At 44.4% G+C, this 17434-nt stretch overlaps 1 protein-coding gene across 1 annotated transcript in view; it reads left to right on the top strand.

Annotated features, from left to right (window-relative positions):
* Positions 1-3: 3 nt before the first annotated feature.
* Positions 4-17434, top strand: part of PRKCH (protein kinase C, eta) — a gene marked incomplete at its 5' end in the record, with an annotated part of 117704 nt that continues 100273 nt past the window's right edge. Inside the window, one exon of the mRNA XM_010141560.1 lies at positions 4-110. Coding sequence (XP_010139862.1) covers positions 4-110 — 107 coding nt within the window. The remainder of the gene's footprint in view (positions 111-17434) is intronic.

Genomic DNA, 17434 nt, shown 5'->3' with positions numbered 1-17434 from the left:
CCGTCTTCCACGACACCCCCATCGGCTACGATGACTTTGTGGCCAACTGCACCTTGCACTTCCAGGACCTCCTGCGCTCCGCGGGCCCCAGCGACAGCTTCGAAGGCTGGGTGAGTAGCCCAGCTTCAAGGAGAAGCTGGAGCCGGGCTCCTCTCTGAATGAATGAAGGTGCTCCAAGGGTTCTTGCAGAGCTGGGGCTTGTCTCTGCACGCCTGTGCTGCAGATACACGCAGCCTGGTGTGTGTGTCTGTGTTCACGCAGGTGTATGCACCTTTGTGTATCTGTTTGTGCCCCTGCACTGAGGCTTTGCTTAGGTTGCTATTCCAGCTGATGTGTTTTGGGACTCTAAGAACAAAAGGTCTCAGCTATTGTAGCTTGAAGGTCAGGACCCTGTAGCTGAGGGGTGTGAAGTCTCCCCTCTGCAATCTGGCAGAGGGAAGGCTTGTAATACAGAACTAGCAAAGTACACCTGCAGACTGAGACCGTCTCATACCTTCCTTCTTTTCCTTAGCACGCAGAAATGTGCTTGGAAACTTGAGTACCTGGGGTTGGTTGTATTTCTGCTCAGGTCTACACATGCTTGCACAATCGTTTGATATGTGCATGTTTGTTTCTTTGACTTATTAACAGAATGGCGGGGCTGGTCTTGTGTCTGTGATGTACAGCGCTCTGCTGGTTGAACACAGTTTCACTTACAGCTAATTCTACGTTATTTCCAAGTAGATGTCACTTGCATCCGGCCCAGAGAGCCTCATTTATGTTTTAGTCCTAATGGTAAGTGAAAGGAATAGTACAGAGTCTAAACTGTGCCTTTGCTTCCAGTCCTGTAAAGGAGGAGAAGTGACTGTATTGATCCAGAGAGTAGTTTACTTGTAAGTGCTAGGTTAAAAAGAAAAAAAAGGCGTTTCTTGTAGGTAGAGAAGGTGCAGAAGAGCTGACAGCTTCTGAGGTTAAGGTAAGTATTAACTTTTTGAGGCCAGGAAGTTCAGCACGCGTGGTCAGATAACCACCACAATAAAATCAGACGTGGAGGAAAGAGAGCTGACAGCGTAGAGAAGAGATAGGCATCTTGGTTGTATCACTGGGGAGAACACGGGTGCTCTCTGTTCTCAGCCGTTGTCTGGTACGGGGGTGTGATGCTGCACCTCTGGGGTGATTACGGGGAAATACCAGTTGCAAGATTGATTAATAGGTGTATGTTTGGGCTTTTTTATTTTCTTTGTATGGGTTTCTTACATACTGTATGGATAGGCTGGAGCTTCCTGCACTCAAGGTGGTCTCTCTGAGACAGTTGGTGGTGTGATTTTTGTGATGGGCAGAGGGATCCAAGCCAGCCTCAAATGAGTTAGGTCAGGTATTTCTGCTGACAGCACAGCCGGAGCACTGTTCATGGGGGGCTTCCTTGGTGGGTGTGTACCCAGCTTCCCAGGCCGCCTGTGCCACTGCGGAGAGACCGCTCCTGGGACTTGTGCTGAAACAGTTTTAAATGCAGAACAGACCCCTGTGAGTGAGCTCAGGATAGAGGGCTGTGGGTCTGAGGGTTTTCTTTGAGTTTGATTTGCTGGGGGTGTTTCCTCTGTGCCACTGAGGAAGGCCCGATCCTCTCAGGACGCTGGAGTCCTGGTAGCACTGGACCTGGCTACACGTGGGATTGGACCGCTCTGTTGCCCAGGTGGTGGCCTTATTTACATTACTAAAATATCTGTAATAATATTGCCTCCGGTATGAATGCCTGTGTGTCCAGGGGCCTGCTGTTTCTTTCATTTCATCCGTCCTGCGGTGCTGATTTTTGGGATGGATGCAGTCTGTGGCCAGAAGTGCTCGCTTGGTCTTTGGTGAGGAAAAAGTTACTTGTCCCTGCTGGACAGGGATGTGCTTTATGAACTCCTGTTCCTGTGAGGTGGTGGGCACAAAGCGGTGGGACACAAGGGAGTTTTTTTCACTAGACCGATGAAAACTGTTGTTCTATCTGGTCCTGTGAACAGAGGCTAAGAGCCACTGCTCTCCCTTTCAGTTAATGTCTAAAACTTACAGCTGGGGTGAATTTAGTGGGAAGTGAGCAAGCATTCACATTCTGTTCCCTTTCTCCTCTCTCCTTCCTTTTGACTTGCTTCATTAGCATCTCATGTAGTGTGCGGCCGGGATCACATGATGACAGGGAACAGCATCTTGTTCTGGTAATTTAATATTTCTTGATAAATCCAGTGAGGCTGTCATGGGGTTTTGTGTAATCAGAACCATAGGAAGTGCTGGTTTTTACTAACCCAAGGTCCGTGCACTGCTGGCATGGTACAAGACCCCACAAGGGATTAGCAGATGATTTGCAACACCTCAGCTCTGAAATCCTTCATACTGCCCTTTTTCCATCCCCAAAGCAAAAGTCCATGCAGGCAAGGCAGGAGTGAGTGGAAAATTGGTGAATCCTCAAAGTTTAACCTGGGTTACACTTACTTGGCTGAGCACAATTTTTCATTTTGAGTTAGAATTTTTATGTTCACTTTTCAGAGCCAGGAACACCACTCTATCAGTGAACTCTTTGGGCTGATAACAGCCGAATGGGGCAAGGCAGCTGGCTGCCTCGGCTCCCCGTGCGCTCCTCCAGAGAGCCGAGGTGCCAGGGTTTCCCCCTTGACTGAGGGACAGTCCCTCAGCTCACCTGCTGGCCTGAAAGTTTCAACGTGAGCTCTCAAGTTCACACTATTCTGTTTATAAATGTGGATGTTTTCCTGCTGGGAAAAAAAATGGTGCTTAATTGTGACATTGGTCACCACCTGTTGTGAGAACTGTGGGAAGTGTCAGCGAGAGGCAAGTAGGAGCAGTTGGTGTGTAAGCGTTGGTGCTTCCCAGGTGACTGGCAGGTACATCACTGCAATTATGACCCCAAACACTTATGCAGATGCGTGAGTGTATGGACATGAACTGTCTCATCAGTAATGCTTATCCTCCTGAGTCATCCCGCTGGGCACTGGGACAGAGTTCTCTGTTCATGACTTGCATTAAAATCCATGTTCCAGAGACAATTTAAAACCAACCCTTTTCCTTCTAACCGTTTTGATTGCTTTCTGAAGTCTTTCTAGTAAACACGTCAGCATGGCCTGGCTGTTTTTTAAGTAGTGTATTGCTTATTAAACAATTTGACTAATTCTACACAGATCAAATCTGCAAGAGCTTATTAACTTCATGATCCGTCTCTCTGTTTCCTGTTTCTTATGTTTCCTTGTCAGGTTGCAAAACAGTAGTTTTTATTAATATTGTCAATTAAATGCCATCTTGCCTTCAGCGTGCTTTAATGTAGTTAAAACCGGGAGCGATGGCTCCAGTACCATGTTTTTTCAGGTAGGCATTTTCCTGTGTGGGTGTGAAATGGTGCGAACCTGAATGGTAGCATTTTCCTCTGGTGCACATGATGCTGCCAGGTGCAAGGCAGCAGAGAATTTAGCTGGCTGCTGCCCCAAAGCTGTTAAGGTATGAGTTACATCAGGGTTGAAACTTGTCTTTTAAAGCATTTGCTTTTGCACTAGTCTACGCTAAGATCTTTTTACTTGGCATGTACATTTTAAAAGGTAGTATCTCCTCTTTAACTGTCTCCGAGTGCAGTACAGGAAGTAGATGTATGTCTGTAAAACATAAATAATGTGGAGTACTGAGTTGTAGCTGAAAGAAGAGATGTTTACAATACAGAGGATTATTCCTATGAGTTTTATGTGGTAGCTGAGGTAATTTTTAAGCTTGGGGACATGCTATTTACAGATACTAAATTGCATTTTTTACTAGGGAATTATTTAATAAGGATTGTAAAAAAATTATTAGTCCCTGGGTAGAGATGTCATATTTTCTAGGACTTTAACAAGAAGTTAAAATTAAGCCCTGATGTTTAAGTGAGTTATAAAATTATACCAAAGGAAATTAGATAACAGATGGACTATAAGACTAATGAGCCAATCACAGCTTCCCGATGAGTTTGTTACCATTTGCTCCTGTGTGCAGGGACTGAGACAAATAATTCTCACGCATTCCTTAACCTGAACTCTTTCACCTGCATCCTTCCCTATGATTTTTTCCTTGTTAAGGCAGAAACAAAACATCCTTGTTTTACCCATTTTTATATGCAGTTGTATTTATTGAACATTAAATCGAAGAGTTAAAGGAGAATGCAGTATCTTCCGCAGAGCATCGTGACCTTGGCGGAGACCCAGGGTGCTGCAGGTCAGGTATGATACAGTTGCTTCTTGTTTTGACTCCTGCTTTGCTGTGGAGTGTTTTCCAGGTGGGCAAAACTCACATCAGGAAGCCAAAAGTACTTTGTAGCTGGTGACAGAGGATTTTGTGATGCAGCATTTGGTGTCTGCCTCAGCCTGTGCCCACCTGTGCAGATGGACTGCAGCTCATACAGCAGGAGTAAATGGTGTCTCCTTCCACAGGTCAGCAGCAGGCTGAGACAGTGATAACGATCTGTCCGCATGGTTTCTGTTTCCATGCAGGACAGCCACTTACAGGGAGCAGATCCCTGATCCGTGTGAAAGTCATGCTGCACGTTAATTGCAAACTAGGCTCCAGTAAACTAAGCTCCTTTCCTATTTCTTGATAAGTTTTAAGTTGTTTCTGTGATTATTATTACTGATGTGCAGTTATTATGTAGGATGGGAGTAGTGGAGAGAAACACCCACTGCAGAAGGTAGGATGGTTTTTGAAAGCTTCCAGAATTTGGGCTTCTGTTTCTTTCCTTTAGCACACAGCTGTGCCTTGGCCCTGCAAACAAACCCTTCAAAATACCAGCAGAGTCCTGTGTGCCAAGGCTACCCCAGAGTTCCCTGCAGCCAAAGTCAAAGGCTGTAACAAATAAATAAAGGAAAAATTGTTATTTGTCAGGTATTAAATAATCCTGGGCCATGTGATGCGAATAGTTTTACTGATCAAGGCAGGTGAGACGACGAGAGCTGTCTGTGTTAGCACACTGCTAATGGGGTTGCTGGGGTTAGCTCTCTGTTTCTGCTGCTGGCTGTTGCTGAGCTGGTGGTGTGGACACGGCTTCTGTCTGTGTCTTCTTCAGCAGTGTTAATCATAGCAGGTGCAGCTCTTGAGACCTGCACCCCCAGCCCTGGGGTTGCTCCTTTCAGAGTGGCTGTGTGTGGAGGAGGAGGAAGTGGCCAGCGAGGTGACCGCAGCACCGGTGAGCCCAGCACCCCAGGAATCTCTGTCTCCAGCCCTGCTCTCTGCACCCTGTGGGCCTTGCCTCACTCTGTTGATCTTTTACCATGGGTCTTTCTGTAGAAATGCGCTTCCTCCAGGCTGTCCCGGGTTCTCCGTTGGGAGTATTTTCCAAGTAATGATTCGGTTTCTGGCCATTTTGAGCTTATAGGCAATAAACCCTGCAGAAAAGATTGTCAAGGGGGCTGTTTGAGCTATTGAAATGCCATTAGAAAGTCTACTGATTTACAGTGTAATTCAATATGAAAGCATATCCCTTACTGAAGTGAATAAGACTCCCACCCTTTCTTTGCAAACTATTAAGGCTCCTTTGATGTTTTAGTCTTGATTGTAGCTATTGTGCTTTGCTAATACAATCAAGAAATTGGGGACCTTTTCTGTAACCATGGAGAAAAAAATGAACAGAAGTTCATGAGAAGATGAACAGAAGGGTTATCAAGTGAAACAAGTTGTTGGCGGCTTTTGTAAAGGATGCTGAATCAGGCATCATACCTTCTTGCCTCCCAAATCTCAGCCTTTTTAGGCACACGGTTAATATATGTCAAACCATGCCGCAGACTTAATTTCTTGTGGAGACAGTGAGGAATCTTTTTCCTGATTGCTTATTCTGCCCCTGCGTTGTTTGTGGGGCTGGGCAGTGAACCAGGCTGGAGCCCTGAATAACTAACCTGGCGTCATGTCCGGGTGGAGCTCACCAGGCAGTTGTTCCTCTCCTGAGCCATGTGCTTGCTTGTGATGGTACAAGAAGCCCTGGTTGGCTGTGAGGGAAAGAATTGCTTTATAATTATATCAAAGATAGCAAATGTATGTCTAAAATAAAGTGCATCCTGAAGCATCCAATTAATGTTGCTAAGCTACTTAGGGTAAGCCAGACAAATGGCTTCAATTTCTGCAATGCCAATGATATTTTTTTTATTCTTTGATATCATGAGATCTTCTCATCACTCAGGGAATTCAATTGCTGAGGAAACCATCTTGCTTTATTTTGAAAGCCAGCACCATGAACAGACGTAAGCCAGGTTTCGTGGTGTTAGCACAATGCTGTGTGAGAGCAAGTGTTCCTCAGCAATTCTGGCGCTACCGATGTTCATCGCTAAAATCTGTGACTGCGCTGGGCCTAACGTGATGGAAAAAATTACGTTTTCACTGCCCCTGCAAGACCTTGTGTGCCCTTGTTACACTAGACCAGAGGCATCTAATCAATGACCAGATCTATCTGCCTGCCAGAGCAGTTTTACCGGCTGACAGCTTGCTCCCTGCTTTGCTCTTTCCTGGGGCTCCTCAGATGTGGGGCAGGGGGCAGGTTGCAGGCAGAAGAGGTGCTCTGGCAGCCACTAGCTTGTTTTTGGCCTCTGTCTTCCTTGTGGGATCCTCTGTATCTCCAGAAAGCCTTGTGCTCTCTAGCCAACTGGTGCTGCATTGCCCTGAAGGAGGGATGCAACCCTCGAGGTGGAGAGGTTCATCCACCACAGGCAGGGGGTGCCTGTGTCTTGGGTGACAGATGGCATCCAGGGTTGTCTCTTTGGAGTGCTGCCTTGCACACCAGTGAAGCTCAGCCTGGGAAGGAGAGCAACCCTGGGCCGGACAGACACAGGGCATTTGGGACTTCAAGTCTCGGATAAGATTTCTGTTTGTCCGCTGGCCCTGCTTGTTGCTGGATGGGAATTTCTGCGCTCCATTATTCGGTGCGGACCTGCCCTTTGGGTTGGCACAGCTCTCACTGGAGTAAGAGCATGCTGCTATGACTGTATTTACCCACAAGCTTTGCCAATACAAAAAAATTTTGACAGGGGTGGAGGGAGTGGAGTGTGAACCTGTAGATGACATTACATAAAGACACTCTTGGTGTTCACCTGCCAAGTTTCGTAAGTATTGAGTTTCATGAGTGAGTTGATTGTATTTATATCAGTGACACGGTGGCAGCACTCCAGGCTCCTTCCAGGAGAAGTCTCCTCGCTGTTGAGCAGACAGGAGATGAAACAAAAGTTGGGCAGCTCAGTAGCTGGCTTGAGTTTGTGAGATGGGCCGTAGAGTATTTATTCTATTTTTTTTAAACCAATTTATGACAATGCTGTGTAAGCTTTAGTGGAAATTTTTTAACTTTTTTTTAAAACCTTTTTACTACAATACAGATATTTCTGTGAAAAGGAAGAGAGGAGGAAAATACATCCAAGATATATTTCTAAATGTCTGATTCAGTGTGTGACTATTATATGTCTGCTGTCCTTTTAAAAAAAAATTGTTAAAATCATTTGCAGTGTGAAATCACTGGGCAGATCAGCAGAGCCCTGTAACTTCTTATATGGTGGCAAGGGGGGGAGAGGATGGGAGAAACAGGCTGTGTATCTGTGCTGTCCCAGGACATTACACCTAATAGTAAGAATTGTACTGACAGTCCAACAATGTGGATCTGAACACTGAGATATTTTTCCTGCTTTTATCTTGTAAGTTTAGTATCAGCCATCCTCAGAGGCAGGATTTTGACTTGTCAGCTGGTCTGATTTGGTCTGAAAAAACAGCTTGTATCTACCTACAGCACTGGTGAATTTTAGCCCTCTCTCTAGCCTGCTCTGTGCTTTCTGTATTTCCTTTGCTTGTTTCTTGTTTTTTTTTCTTTAGGTTTTTGTCATTAGTCTCCATTTTAGCAAAGTGCTGTACTTAGTGTTTTTTCCTTGGGTAAATTTAATTTTACTGTGTTATGTAAGCAAGACCTCACTTGTAAATGAAAGTCATCATATACATCTCCACTTGCTTTAGGATCTTAAACCCCCTTCAGCAGTAAGGGGGTCTTAGCTTAGGAATCTTTTTTTTTTGCCTTGGATAGAAAATACTTGCCAGCATTCATAGTTTTATAGATCCTGTAGCAGATGCAAGCAGGGAACGGTCGTAACTATGGCGAATGCTGTAGGTACAAATCAGAGACGTGTGCTGTCAGATCATTTAGAGTTGTGTCAGTTTGTGGGAGCTGGGTGGCTTTATGGTCTGGGTGGGAAAGAGACTGACAGGTTTACTATGATGGTAAAAATCAGCATGGATATCTGTACTCCTGTGTGCTTTTATCTGACAAAATAGTTGCAAATAAATGCTGTCTCTGATAGCATTGGAGCTGGCTTGTCTACATGTGAGTTAGTTTATAGACTGATTCTCTCCACCTAGACAGGTCAGTGTGCTCATCCTGTACTAAATATATTCAATTCCGGGCCAAGTTCCATCAGGATAACGAAGGTTTTCTAGATCAAGAACAAGTAATGAAAGACTAGTTTGAATTCCTACTTTGTCCTGCATTTATCTGCCTTGGTAAACAAGGCCATATAGCTTGTCATTTTTTTCTTTCCCCAGGATTGAAGAACAGAGGAAAAAAAAAATATGTTGTTTTAAAGTGGTGAAATTGGGGATTGATTCACTGAATGTTTTCTTCTATCTCATATCCTTTAATTCTTTTAAAATTTAAATACTTTATATCCAAAGAAGAGAGGGAGAAACCTTTCATGCAGTGAGACCCAATTCTTAACTTTCCCTCACACGTGAACTCTAGCACACTCCATAAGAAGCTGCTCTCCGTACCTCACTTCTTTCTGGCGTGTATTTTTAATAGCATTGACTTGTAAGTTGTCTTCCTCCTTTCTTGTAAAAAGTTTGTCTGTGCCTTCTGTGAGATTTTAGCAGAACAGGAGCCTGGTGCTTGCCTCTGCATTCGCTTGCCAGGTTTACACCGGTGGATTGCCAGTGGCGTCAATGGAGTTACGCTGCCAGCTTTGCAGCGGTCTAATTGGGATTACAACTGGACACATTTCTTCCCTCCTTCTTGCATGCAGCAAGGGATTATAATGATGGCTGGGTTGTACATTATTTATTGAGCACAGTGAGTGCTCGTGGAGCTCTGAGAAAGAGGAAGGGATTGGCTTCCGTGCAATAAGTTTATTATCTAGGTCATTCACAGACTGAGGCGTCTAACGTTAATATATTAAATGAAAATTTATTGTGTAAGGCACTTTGCTCCCGAGCCTGGAAGAAAATACAACAATATGGGGAAAATGTTCTCGTGCAGTCCCAATCCATGGAGGGATTTCTTGTCAAAGCTACTCAGTTGGAACAGACTGTTTAATACAAAAGTGACAGTCGTGTCAGATGTGTAGGGTGGTCTCCATCTCCTAATAGGGCTTTGTGGGAGTATTGCTGTGGATAATCCGTTTGCAAGACGGAGTCCCGCACCCATCACCTCATTATCCATTTACTTACTATCAGTAAAGCTTCTGGTGTAGGAGCTTTGCGTACTTCCACGAGAATTGTTCACAAGGTTGGCTGGTGAGGGAGGGTGACTTATTGGAAATTGTTGGAAATGACCCTACAGTCTGTTTCCTCTCTTAGACGTTTTGGCCTCTTGTTTCTGCAAGGGACTCCTGATGTGGCAGCTTACAGACCTATGCTAAGACAAATTGCTGGTTTAAATCTTCCTTAATGTACTGGAACAGAATTGTAGTGATTTAGTAGTTACTATACAAGCAACTGTGTGGAGCAAACCTGCGTAGGAACCCAGCTGTGCTAGGGTAAGCCATCTTCCTCTCGAAAATGAGCCCCTATTGTAACAGCCCCATCAGTGCTTAATGATAGTAACTAATTTTCACCACATTTTCAAATAATTAGCTCAAGTAAGTTTTAGCCTGTCTTGCCAATAAAGATGATAAAGTTTTTCCCCATCTCGATTCTAGGAAGGAACATGTTTCACTTTACTTTGCAAAATCTTGCTGAACTTTTTTTGGTGTGAGCCTAGAAGAGCATCAAGTTCATTGGGCTCATGTGCAAGAAACAAGCAAGTTCTAGAGCCGCACTAGTGAGCCCAGAGAGTAGGGCTCTGTCCTTTCCCTTTGAATAGCAAGAGTGGTATGATGCAGACGAAGAAATGGGCAGCAATGCTACAGGAGCAGATGTGGTTTCTCTTGTGTGTTCCAGGTCTGCAAAAGTTGAGGCTAAGTTCTCTAGCTGAAGGTCAGCAGGACCCCTGCATTTACTGCTACAGTGCTGTCTTTTCAGGTCAGGACTTGCTGTGTTCAAATCCTTGGGGCTTGTCCACCTCTTGGAGTGACAGTGTTGAAATTGTGAGCGAACTCTTGAATTCTGGGGTGTCTGGCAGACTCAGGCGTCACAAATTCAGACCGTGCTGTGCATCCTCACAGAATGGTTTTCAGTCCCTTAAAGTCAAAATAAGTGGATGTCCTAGCAAAGGATAAAACCCCTTTCATTTGGGTGAATGCTTACCAAATCATTCAGACTAAGAATGGGGTTTTGTGTTTAATCATGATGAAACACTTTTTGGGCAGGCTTGTGACTTGTGAGCTCAGGCAGCTTGTACAGGGCTGATCTAGGAGAATACCCACTGGGGTTTTGTCCTTGTTTGCCCCATGGGCAGTCTGCGTGCAGCAGGAGGGGTGGAGTGCTTCCTGCTCACATCTCTGCTTCTGCCTACCCCATTTCACAGCCAAGCTTGCTAATTAAAATGTCAGAAGCCAGAAGAGTTAATGTGGTGGGCTGTGAACGGTGGTTTTGGAGTCAAGCGAAAGCAGCTTCTGTCTGCTGCCTTTGCAGAGGAGTGGAAGAAAAGCAGGGGGAAGCTTTGAGGGGGCTGGGGACAGTGATCTCCTTTTGACCAGAGCTTGATACCAAGAGGACTTTTCCCTTTATTTTGAATCTACTGAAGAACTTGGTTAATGATTTATCAGTTCATAATCAACCTTATGCTCTTCCCAGCAGTTAATGACAACTCCTGTTGGACATGGGGGCCACAAAAATAACCAGAGGGATGGAATGCCCCTCCTAGGAAGGAAGGCTGAGAGAGTTGAGGTGGCTTAGCCTGGACAAGACAAGGCTCCAGGGAGACCTTAGTGTGGCCTTTCAATACTTACAGGGGGCCTATAAGAAGATGGCAACAATCTTTTACCAGGGCCTGAAGTGACAAGACAAGGGGCGCTGGTTTTAAACAAAGAGAGCAGGAAAGAGGAAGAAATATTTTACAATGAGGGTGGTGAGACCCTGGCCCAGGTTGCTCAGAGATGTGGTAGAAACACAGTCCCTGGGAATATTCCAGGTCAGGTTGGACAGAGCTCTGAGCAACCTGCTCTGGGTGCAGATGTCCCCGCTCACTGCGGTGGGGTTGGACTAGATGACCTTTAAAGGTCCCTTCCAACCCAAACCGTTCTGTGATTCTATGTACAAAACCATGCTCTGCTGTTACCGAAGCTCCACCAACGGGGTGTTGGAAGCTGTGTCTTTTAGCTTGTCGTGGGTGAACAGTTGTTGCACATCTGCAGGAGTGGAGGATGTTAATGCTCGTGGTGTGGAAATGCCTGCAAACGCGTGCATCTGGCAGGGCAGACAGAGCACAGTTGTCACTTAGTGATGCATGTAATGAGGAGAAATCCCTTTGACTGGTTGTGTACCCTCTGGTTACTGCTTTCTTGGATAAAACTCTTGGAATTAAGAACTTGAGAACTCCAGAATTTTAGAAGAACCTTAGAATGCAGAATTGAAGCTATATCCTAAATCATTGGGTTGTTCAATTTAGAACTGCACTCTTCTGATTTTGTCAAGAATAAAATTGTAAGGTCTGGGTGGTGGATTTCTTTGAAGAGAAGCAATAATCACTCAAGTTGTCATATGTTTTAGCTTATGTGAATTCTACCCTAGAAGGTTTCTGATGTGTCCTTGCAAGTTTGTCGTTTCTCTTTGTCATAGAGAGTGTTTGTGATTAATATGAGGTCAGTGGATTTATTGCTATATATAAGCTTCTTGCAAAGAGACTTGCCTCAGCAATGGATACTTGGTACTCATTGTTTTTAAGCAATGCCACTTCTTTTTTTAGTAACATTTTGGAAGCGCCTGTTCCTGTTTTGAGCATGAGCATTAGGCAAGAAAAGGGTAACTGGGGCTTGCTGGTTTTAAACAACCTTCGATGCCCTTGTGCTTGGTTCCCGAAAGATTGTTCTGAAAGAATCTTCCTGACCTTGCAAAAGCTCATCAACACTTTCTCAGTATAAGTTTTACAGTTCGTTTCTAGGTTGACTAAACAGTCTCCTTAGGTTACTAGTTCTGGGTATATGAGGTGTTGAAATATATATTATATACATATTTTTATATATATATATGAGATGAGAAATGTGGGTTTGGTTTGGGGTTTTTTTTTGATTACTCCAGCACAAAAATAGTCTTTATCTGTGCCTGATAATCTATGTTACTGTCAAGAATAAGAACAGGACTTTTTTTTCTTTTAAATATATATATTTAGCCAGTAAATGGGTAGTTACAAAATTCTGTACACCTATATATTTATTCTTACTCCATCTCTAACAATATTAAGCAACTGTTTCCACAGGAACGGTGCTCTTTACAATAGCCGATGTTGTGGCTTGTTTCAAAGTCACAGTAGGAACGTGTGGGTGTGCGAAGGGCACCAGATCTTTCCATCGCTTGCTATGAATTTTCCGGTGGGTCATTACTTTTTCAGACTTTCTATCTCAGTATCTGACACCACCCCAGTGCTGTCGTGGTGCTGTGTGTGGTAATCTCCCAGAAGCCTTTCAAGGGCTGCTGGGCTGCAAGAGGCACCTTCTAGATTCATAAAAAGCCAAAACTCCTGGTGCAGCAGTGGTAAGGATCTAGCCAGCAACTCAGTGCAGCTAGTTCAGGATCTAACTCCTCACCACTTCTGTAATCCTATCTAGGGCTCTTTCAATATCATGCATGTTAGGAGTTGAGCCTGAGGTGTTTTATTATTTTTCTTAGGGGACTGTGTAATGGTTCACTTCATTGGATGGGTGGCAGTTACTAGAGGGACTGTATCTCTTTCATTTTCTTCCCCCCAAGGTGGTTACTCCTTCAGAAGAACTGTTTGACTGGCTTCTCAGCTTTATATTACAGGGCTTGGTAAACCTTAAAGGAGGGAAGTTATTTGATTTTGAAAGATGATAACTGCTGTTCGGGGGATTTCTGTCCTCAGCTGGTGAAAGCACTCTGGTTAAAGTTATAAGGGTAAAATCAATGTGACTTCTCCTGGAGTAAATAAAATTTTGCTTTGGAAGTGAAGGTAGCATGTCCCCCCTCAGCAAGGGCTGTTTGTCAATGGGAAGAGAAGCATAAGGTCTATGTTAGCAGTGCCACCCGGGTAGGGAGGTACTTTCCTCCAGAAGGGAATTAATACTTTTAAATGTATTAGCTAATGGACTGGAGTTAAAAGCATGTGTGTTTGTAATATAAAGCATGCACAACACTGCCTGTGGCACAGATAAAATGCCAGGCCTTCCATTCACAAAGAAGCTCAATATTTATCAAGGAGGGAATGTGACAGCAGTTGTCCTAAATATGATGGCCTTGTAACAGAGCCTGTCTTGCTCTTGGCTTACCTAGGATTGCTGTGTGTGTGTATTTGCAGTGATCTCCAGCAAAAACTGTGTTTGAAGAGAAGGACATTTATCTGCAGCTTTGCACAGGAAAAGTGGTCAGCGTAAGGTTATGTTCTCAACTGACGTGTGAGCGATATCACTCCAACCACATTCTGACATTTTCCTCTACGCGTTTCTGGGTTACCCCTGCCTCCTGTCCTTTTTTAACGTACATCTTGGTCATCCTGGTTGAGAACTGTGTCCTCATCTTGAAACCTCCCTTTGTAAAGGGAAAAAGAAATACCGAGAAGGGGAAATAAGAGACAACATGCTGTTGGTATATGCCAGCAAGCTGCCTGTCAGCTTGCAGTTGCAGGCAAACCTCAGAACTGCCACCTCCTTCAGATGGAGGCAGATGGCTGGGTCAGCTGAACAGTGACACGGCACCTCATCACCCATCCTGGAGCCTGGAGAAGGCTGGAGGCCCATGCTTTCCAGCTCCTTCCCATCTCAACTCAATTGCTGGAGTCACAGCTATGACTTGATGGTCACAAGGGGTTAGTGAGATCATCTCTCATGAGGTAGATGAGGAAAACTGTAATCACAGACTTGACAGGACTAAAAATTGCTTGGTCTTGGACAGTCAGTCTCTTATTGAAGTGATTTGCTTTGGGATTTCAGGACTTCTTTTTTTCCTAACCCTTTCTGTATAAATATACAACTCAGGGTCCTTTGCTATGATGAACCTCATCTACGCACCTTTTTTAAACTGTTGTTTTACAGAAATACTTTTAGTGTACTCTTCCCACTTCTCTCCACCAAAAAACCCCAAACAGAAGAACAAGCCCACAAACAAAAACCATTGTACAAATAGGATGTGATCTAACTTGGCAAAGCAAATGTTGGCAATGGCATGTCGTTTCTGGGTGTTGTCAGCTACGTACTGGATCCCAACCTACATTCTTTTTGCTTCATGAAGACTTGACTGTGGCTCCCAGCACTGGACCTCATGGGATTAAAGCGGAGACATGAGCAGTAACATCTGGACACCAGGAGCAAACATCATACCTTCAGGAATGCTGGGGGAGTGCATGCTGTGGCACTCCTTTTTTTTGTACCTTTAGAAACATCTAATTGGCTGTTTGGCCAGAAACTGCTACTGCTTTTACATGATGTTCTGGGATGTTCTGGGATGTGTAACACCCCGTACCAGGGGTGTTACACAATCCCCTAAGCTGCTGGCAGGGAGTGGAAGATGGGTTAGTATGTGGAATAAAGTACTTTTAACCTTCCTCTGCATCTTTCCTGGTGTCCCAAGCATGTTCTCTCCTGTGAGATCCTACCCAAATTTGATAGTTTTCTTTTCATCCTTCTGACTCGAATAATTTGTCAGATCATCTTGTAATGTGGTGTGTGAGAGGACATGTGGTGGATTAATCCTGTTTGGACATAAATATTAGTCCTTAATGGTTTCAGTGTTAAGGAACTGCCAGGTGAGGAAGTGAAAGGAAGAAGAAAGATTAATCCAAGATTTGGGAAGAACAGTCAGAGCATACGTGCTTAGGCTTCTCCGTGGTGCTACAGCCCATGCCAGGATCTGGGTTTCAAAAGTTGCTGGAATTACTCCCTCGTTTTTGTGTCCTTACTAAGGATGATTACTGAAGTTAAGGCTTTTAATGGGGATATCCATGATGGGAGCTGCAGTTCTAAAGACTGGCATGCCACTGAGGTGTGTCTTTTGAAGCCTTATGTTTTGTCAGATAACTGATAATTTGATTTTACCCATAAATTAATTCATTGTGATACTGACAGGTGGTGGAGCTGTGTGCTCCCAAGACCACAAGCGTTATTTCTAACTCTGCTCCTGCCATCCCCCTAAGTTGCTTTCCTTGTCTATAAAATCGATGGTGTAAGGTTTCCTCGGCACCCCGGGGGGCTTTGCAGTCTTTGGTTGAAAAGGTGTAGATTGTGTATGGTCTCATTAGTAGTGATCAAGCAGCATAAATAGCTGGACTTTTCCAGCAGACCACCTTTTGCTATACTACCAGGACTTTTAAACTGTGACAAAAAAGATGGGATTTGGCTCTTCAAAAGCGAGCATCTGACAAATGGCTGGAGTGGCAGAAAGTTGTGATGTTTCCCCTGTCTGCCTGGGGTGTTGAGAAACTGGATATCTGGAGGACTGATGGATTTTAATGGCTCATGATCTCACCAGCTGTGGCATGGTTTTAGAAAGAAGAAAGCTATTGGACAAAAATGGAAAAAGCAGCAGTTCACCACATGAATGATATGTAGTAGGAAGATATTTTAGAAATAGAGACGCACCTAATGGAGGCTCAAATGAGAAGAATTTCACAGGTGTGTAAGATGATGCAAAAAACCCTATGAATAACAAGAAAATATTTTCCAGCACTGAATACTGGAGAGCAACTGAAGTAAATGAGAAGGGTGCTGGGGAGACACTTGCAGAGAGGTTCTTTGCAGTGTGTTGCAACTGGTTTAGCAGTTCACGGTTCCTTGGGTTGGATCCGTACACCAGATGTTGAGGGCCCTGCCTGCCATTGCACAAGCCTGTGGATATCTCCTAAGTTACACAGCGCTCTCCTGCTGTAGCTGTGCAGTGATGACCAACAAGAGTGCCTTGAACACACAGACATGACACAACCACACAAGCCTGCCTAGATTCGTTAACTAAAACGGGAGGTGAACGCCATGCCTCTGAATAATCCTCCTCGAGTCTGAGAGCATCGTTATTGCTTCTCTGCTCAATCTTTTTGTTTCTTCTTCTGTCTTTCCATCTGATGCCTGTCCTGTTCCTCTCCAAGCAAAACTCGGGTCTCTGGGGTGCTCTGGCTGGTGCATGGGCTACCTGGGCTCACTCCCTTGCTAGCACTCATCTGCTCATTCCTTGTCAGGGGACATTGCATCAGTGATAAGCTCAAGCTGTGTCGGTGTTTTACTTTGAGGCAACTCCACTCACCAAATCATTGCTATGGCCCTTGGAGCATTTCCAAACAGGAAGTGCCACCAACATGCCTGCTTGGCACCCCTCAGTGATTTATTTCTTTATGACTGTCAGCAGCAAAACTGGCACAACTTCCTGGGTTTTCTGCCAAATTATATCGAGTTGTGAATATGTGATGGAAAATAAGTTTGATCGTTTCCAGGGCTTGGAGGCAGAAAACAGCATCTACTGCATTATGTACTCGAGACACCTAAAATGTGAGCTGTCGGCATCATCTCTTCAACTCCTGTGTCTACAGTGTAATAATGATGTCTCAGGGCTCTATAGCTGTTGAAATATGTTTTGTTGGTAATAACTGGTTGTTGAGGTTTATTGACCTTGATGTTCATTGAATGGAAATAGAAGATTTTTGTTTGTTTGCTTGTCAAAGCTCCTTGGTTCTCTCAAGAGCAGAGACCCTGTCCTGCTTTCAGCCTCTTCTACCTGCAGTTACATATATAGGTGTTTGCAGACAGGTTTTCATATGCTGCATGTGCACAGCCAATAGCCTGATATCACCCACCAAATGTGTGCATGGGTGTATTTGCTGTAATCATGTCTGAACAGCTGAAAATGAAGCCCTGCCTTTGCTGTCCTTTAATTTAGCGGTCCTGCATCGATGTCACTCTCTGCCTATTAGGAAATGAAAGTAATCTGTGACTTCCCCGTCCCTTTAAATAAATACATTTTAAAAAATAACTGTAGGAGGAAGGCAAGATGATTTGGGAGGAAAATCCTGGTGGTGGGCTGGACACGGTGGTGTTTGTCATGGTGTTACAAAGCAATGTGTGTGTTTAATGATTTGTGTGCAGGAGAGCCACAGCTCTGACCATATGTGCGTGTGGTAGGG

This window comes from Buceros rhinoceros, unplaced genomic scaffold (genome assembly GCF_000710305.1).
Source record: "Buceros rhinoceros silvestris isolate BGI_N320 unplaced genomic scaffold, ASM71030v1 scaffold7790, whole genome shotgun sequence".
Lineage (NCBI taxonomy): Eukaryota > Metazoa > Chordata > Aves > Bucerotiformes > Bucerotidae > Buceros > Buceros rhinoceros.
The sequence above is the reverse complement of the archived record's forward strand: the minus strand, read 5'-3'. Positions and strand labels throughout refer to the sequence as shown.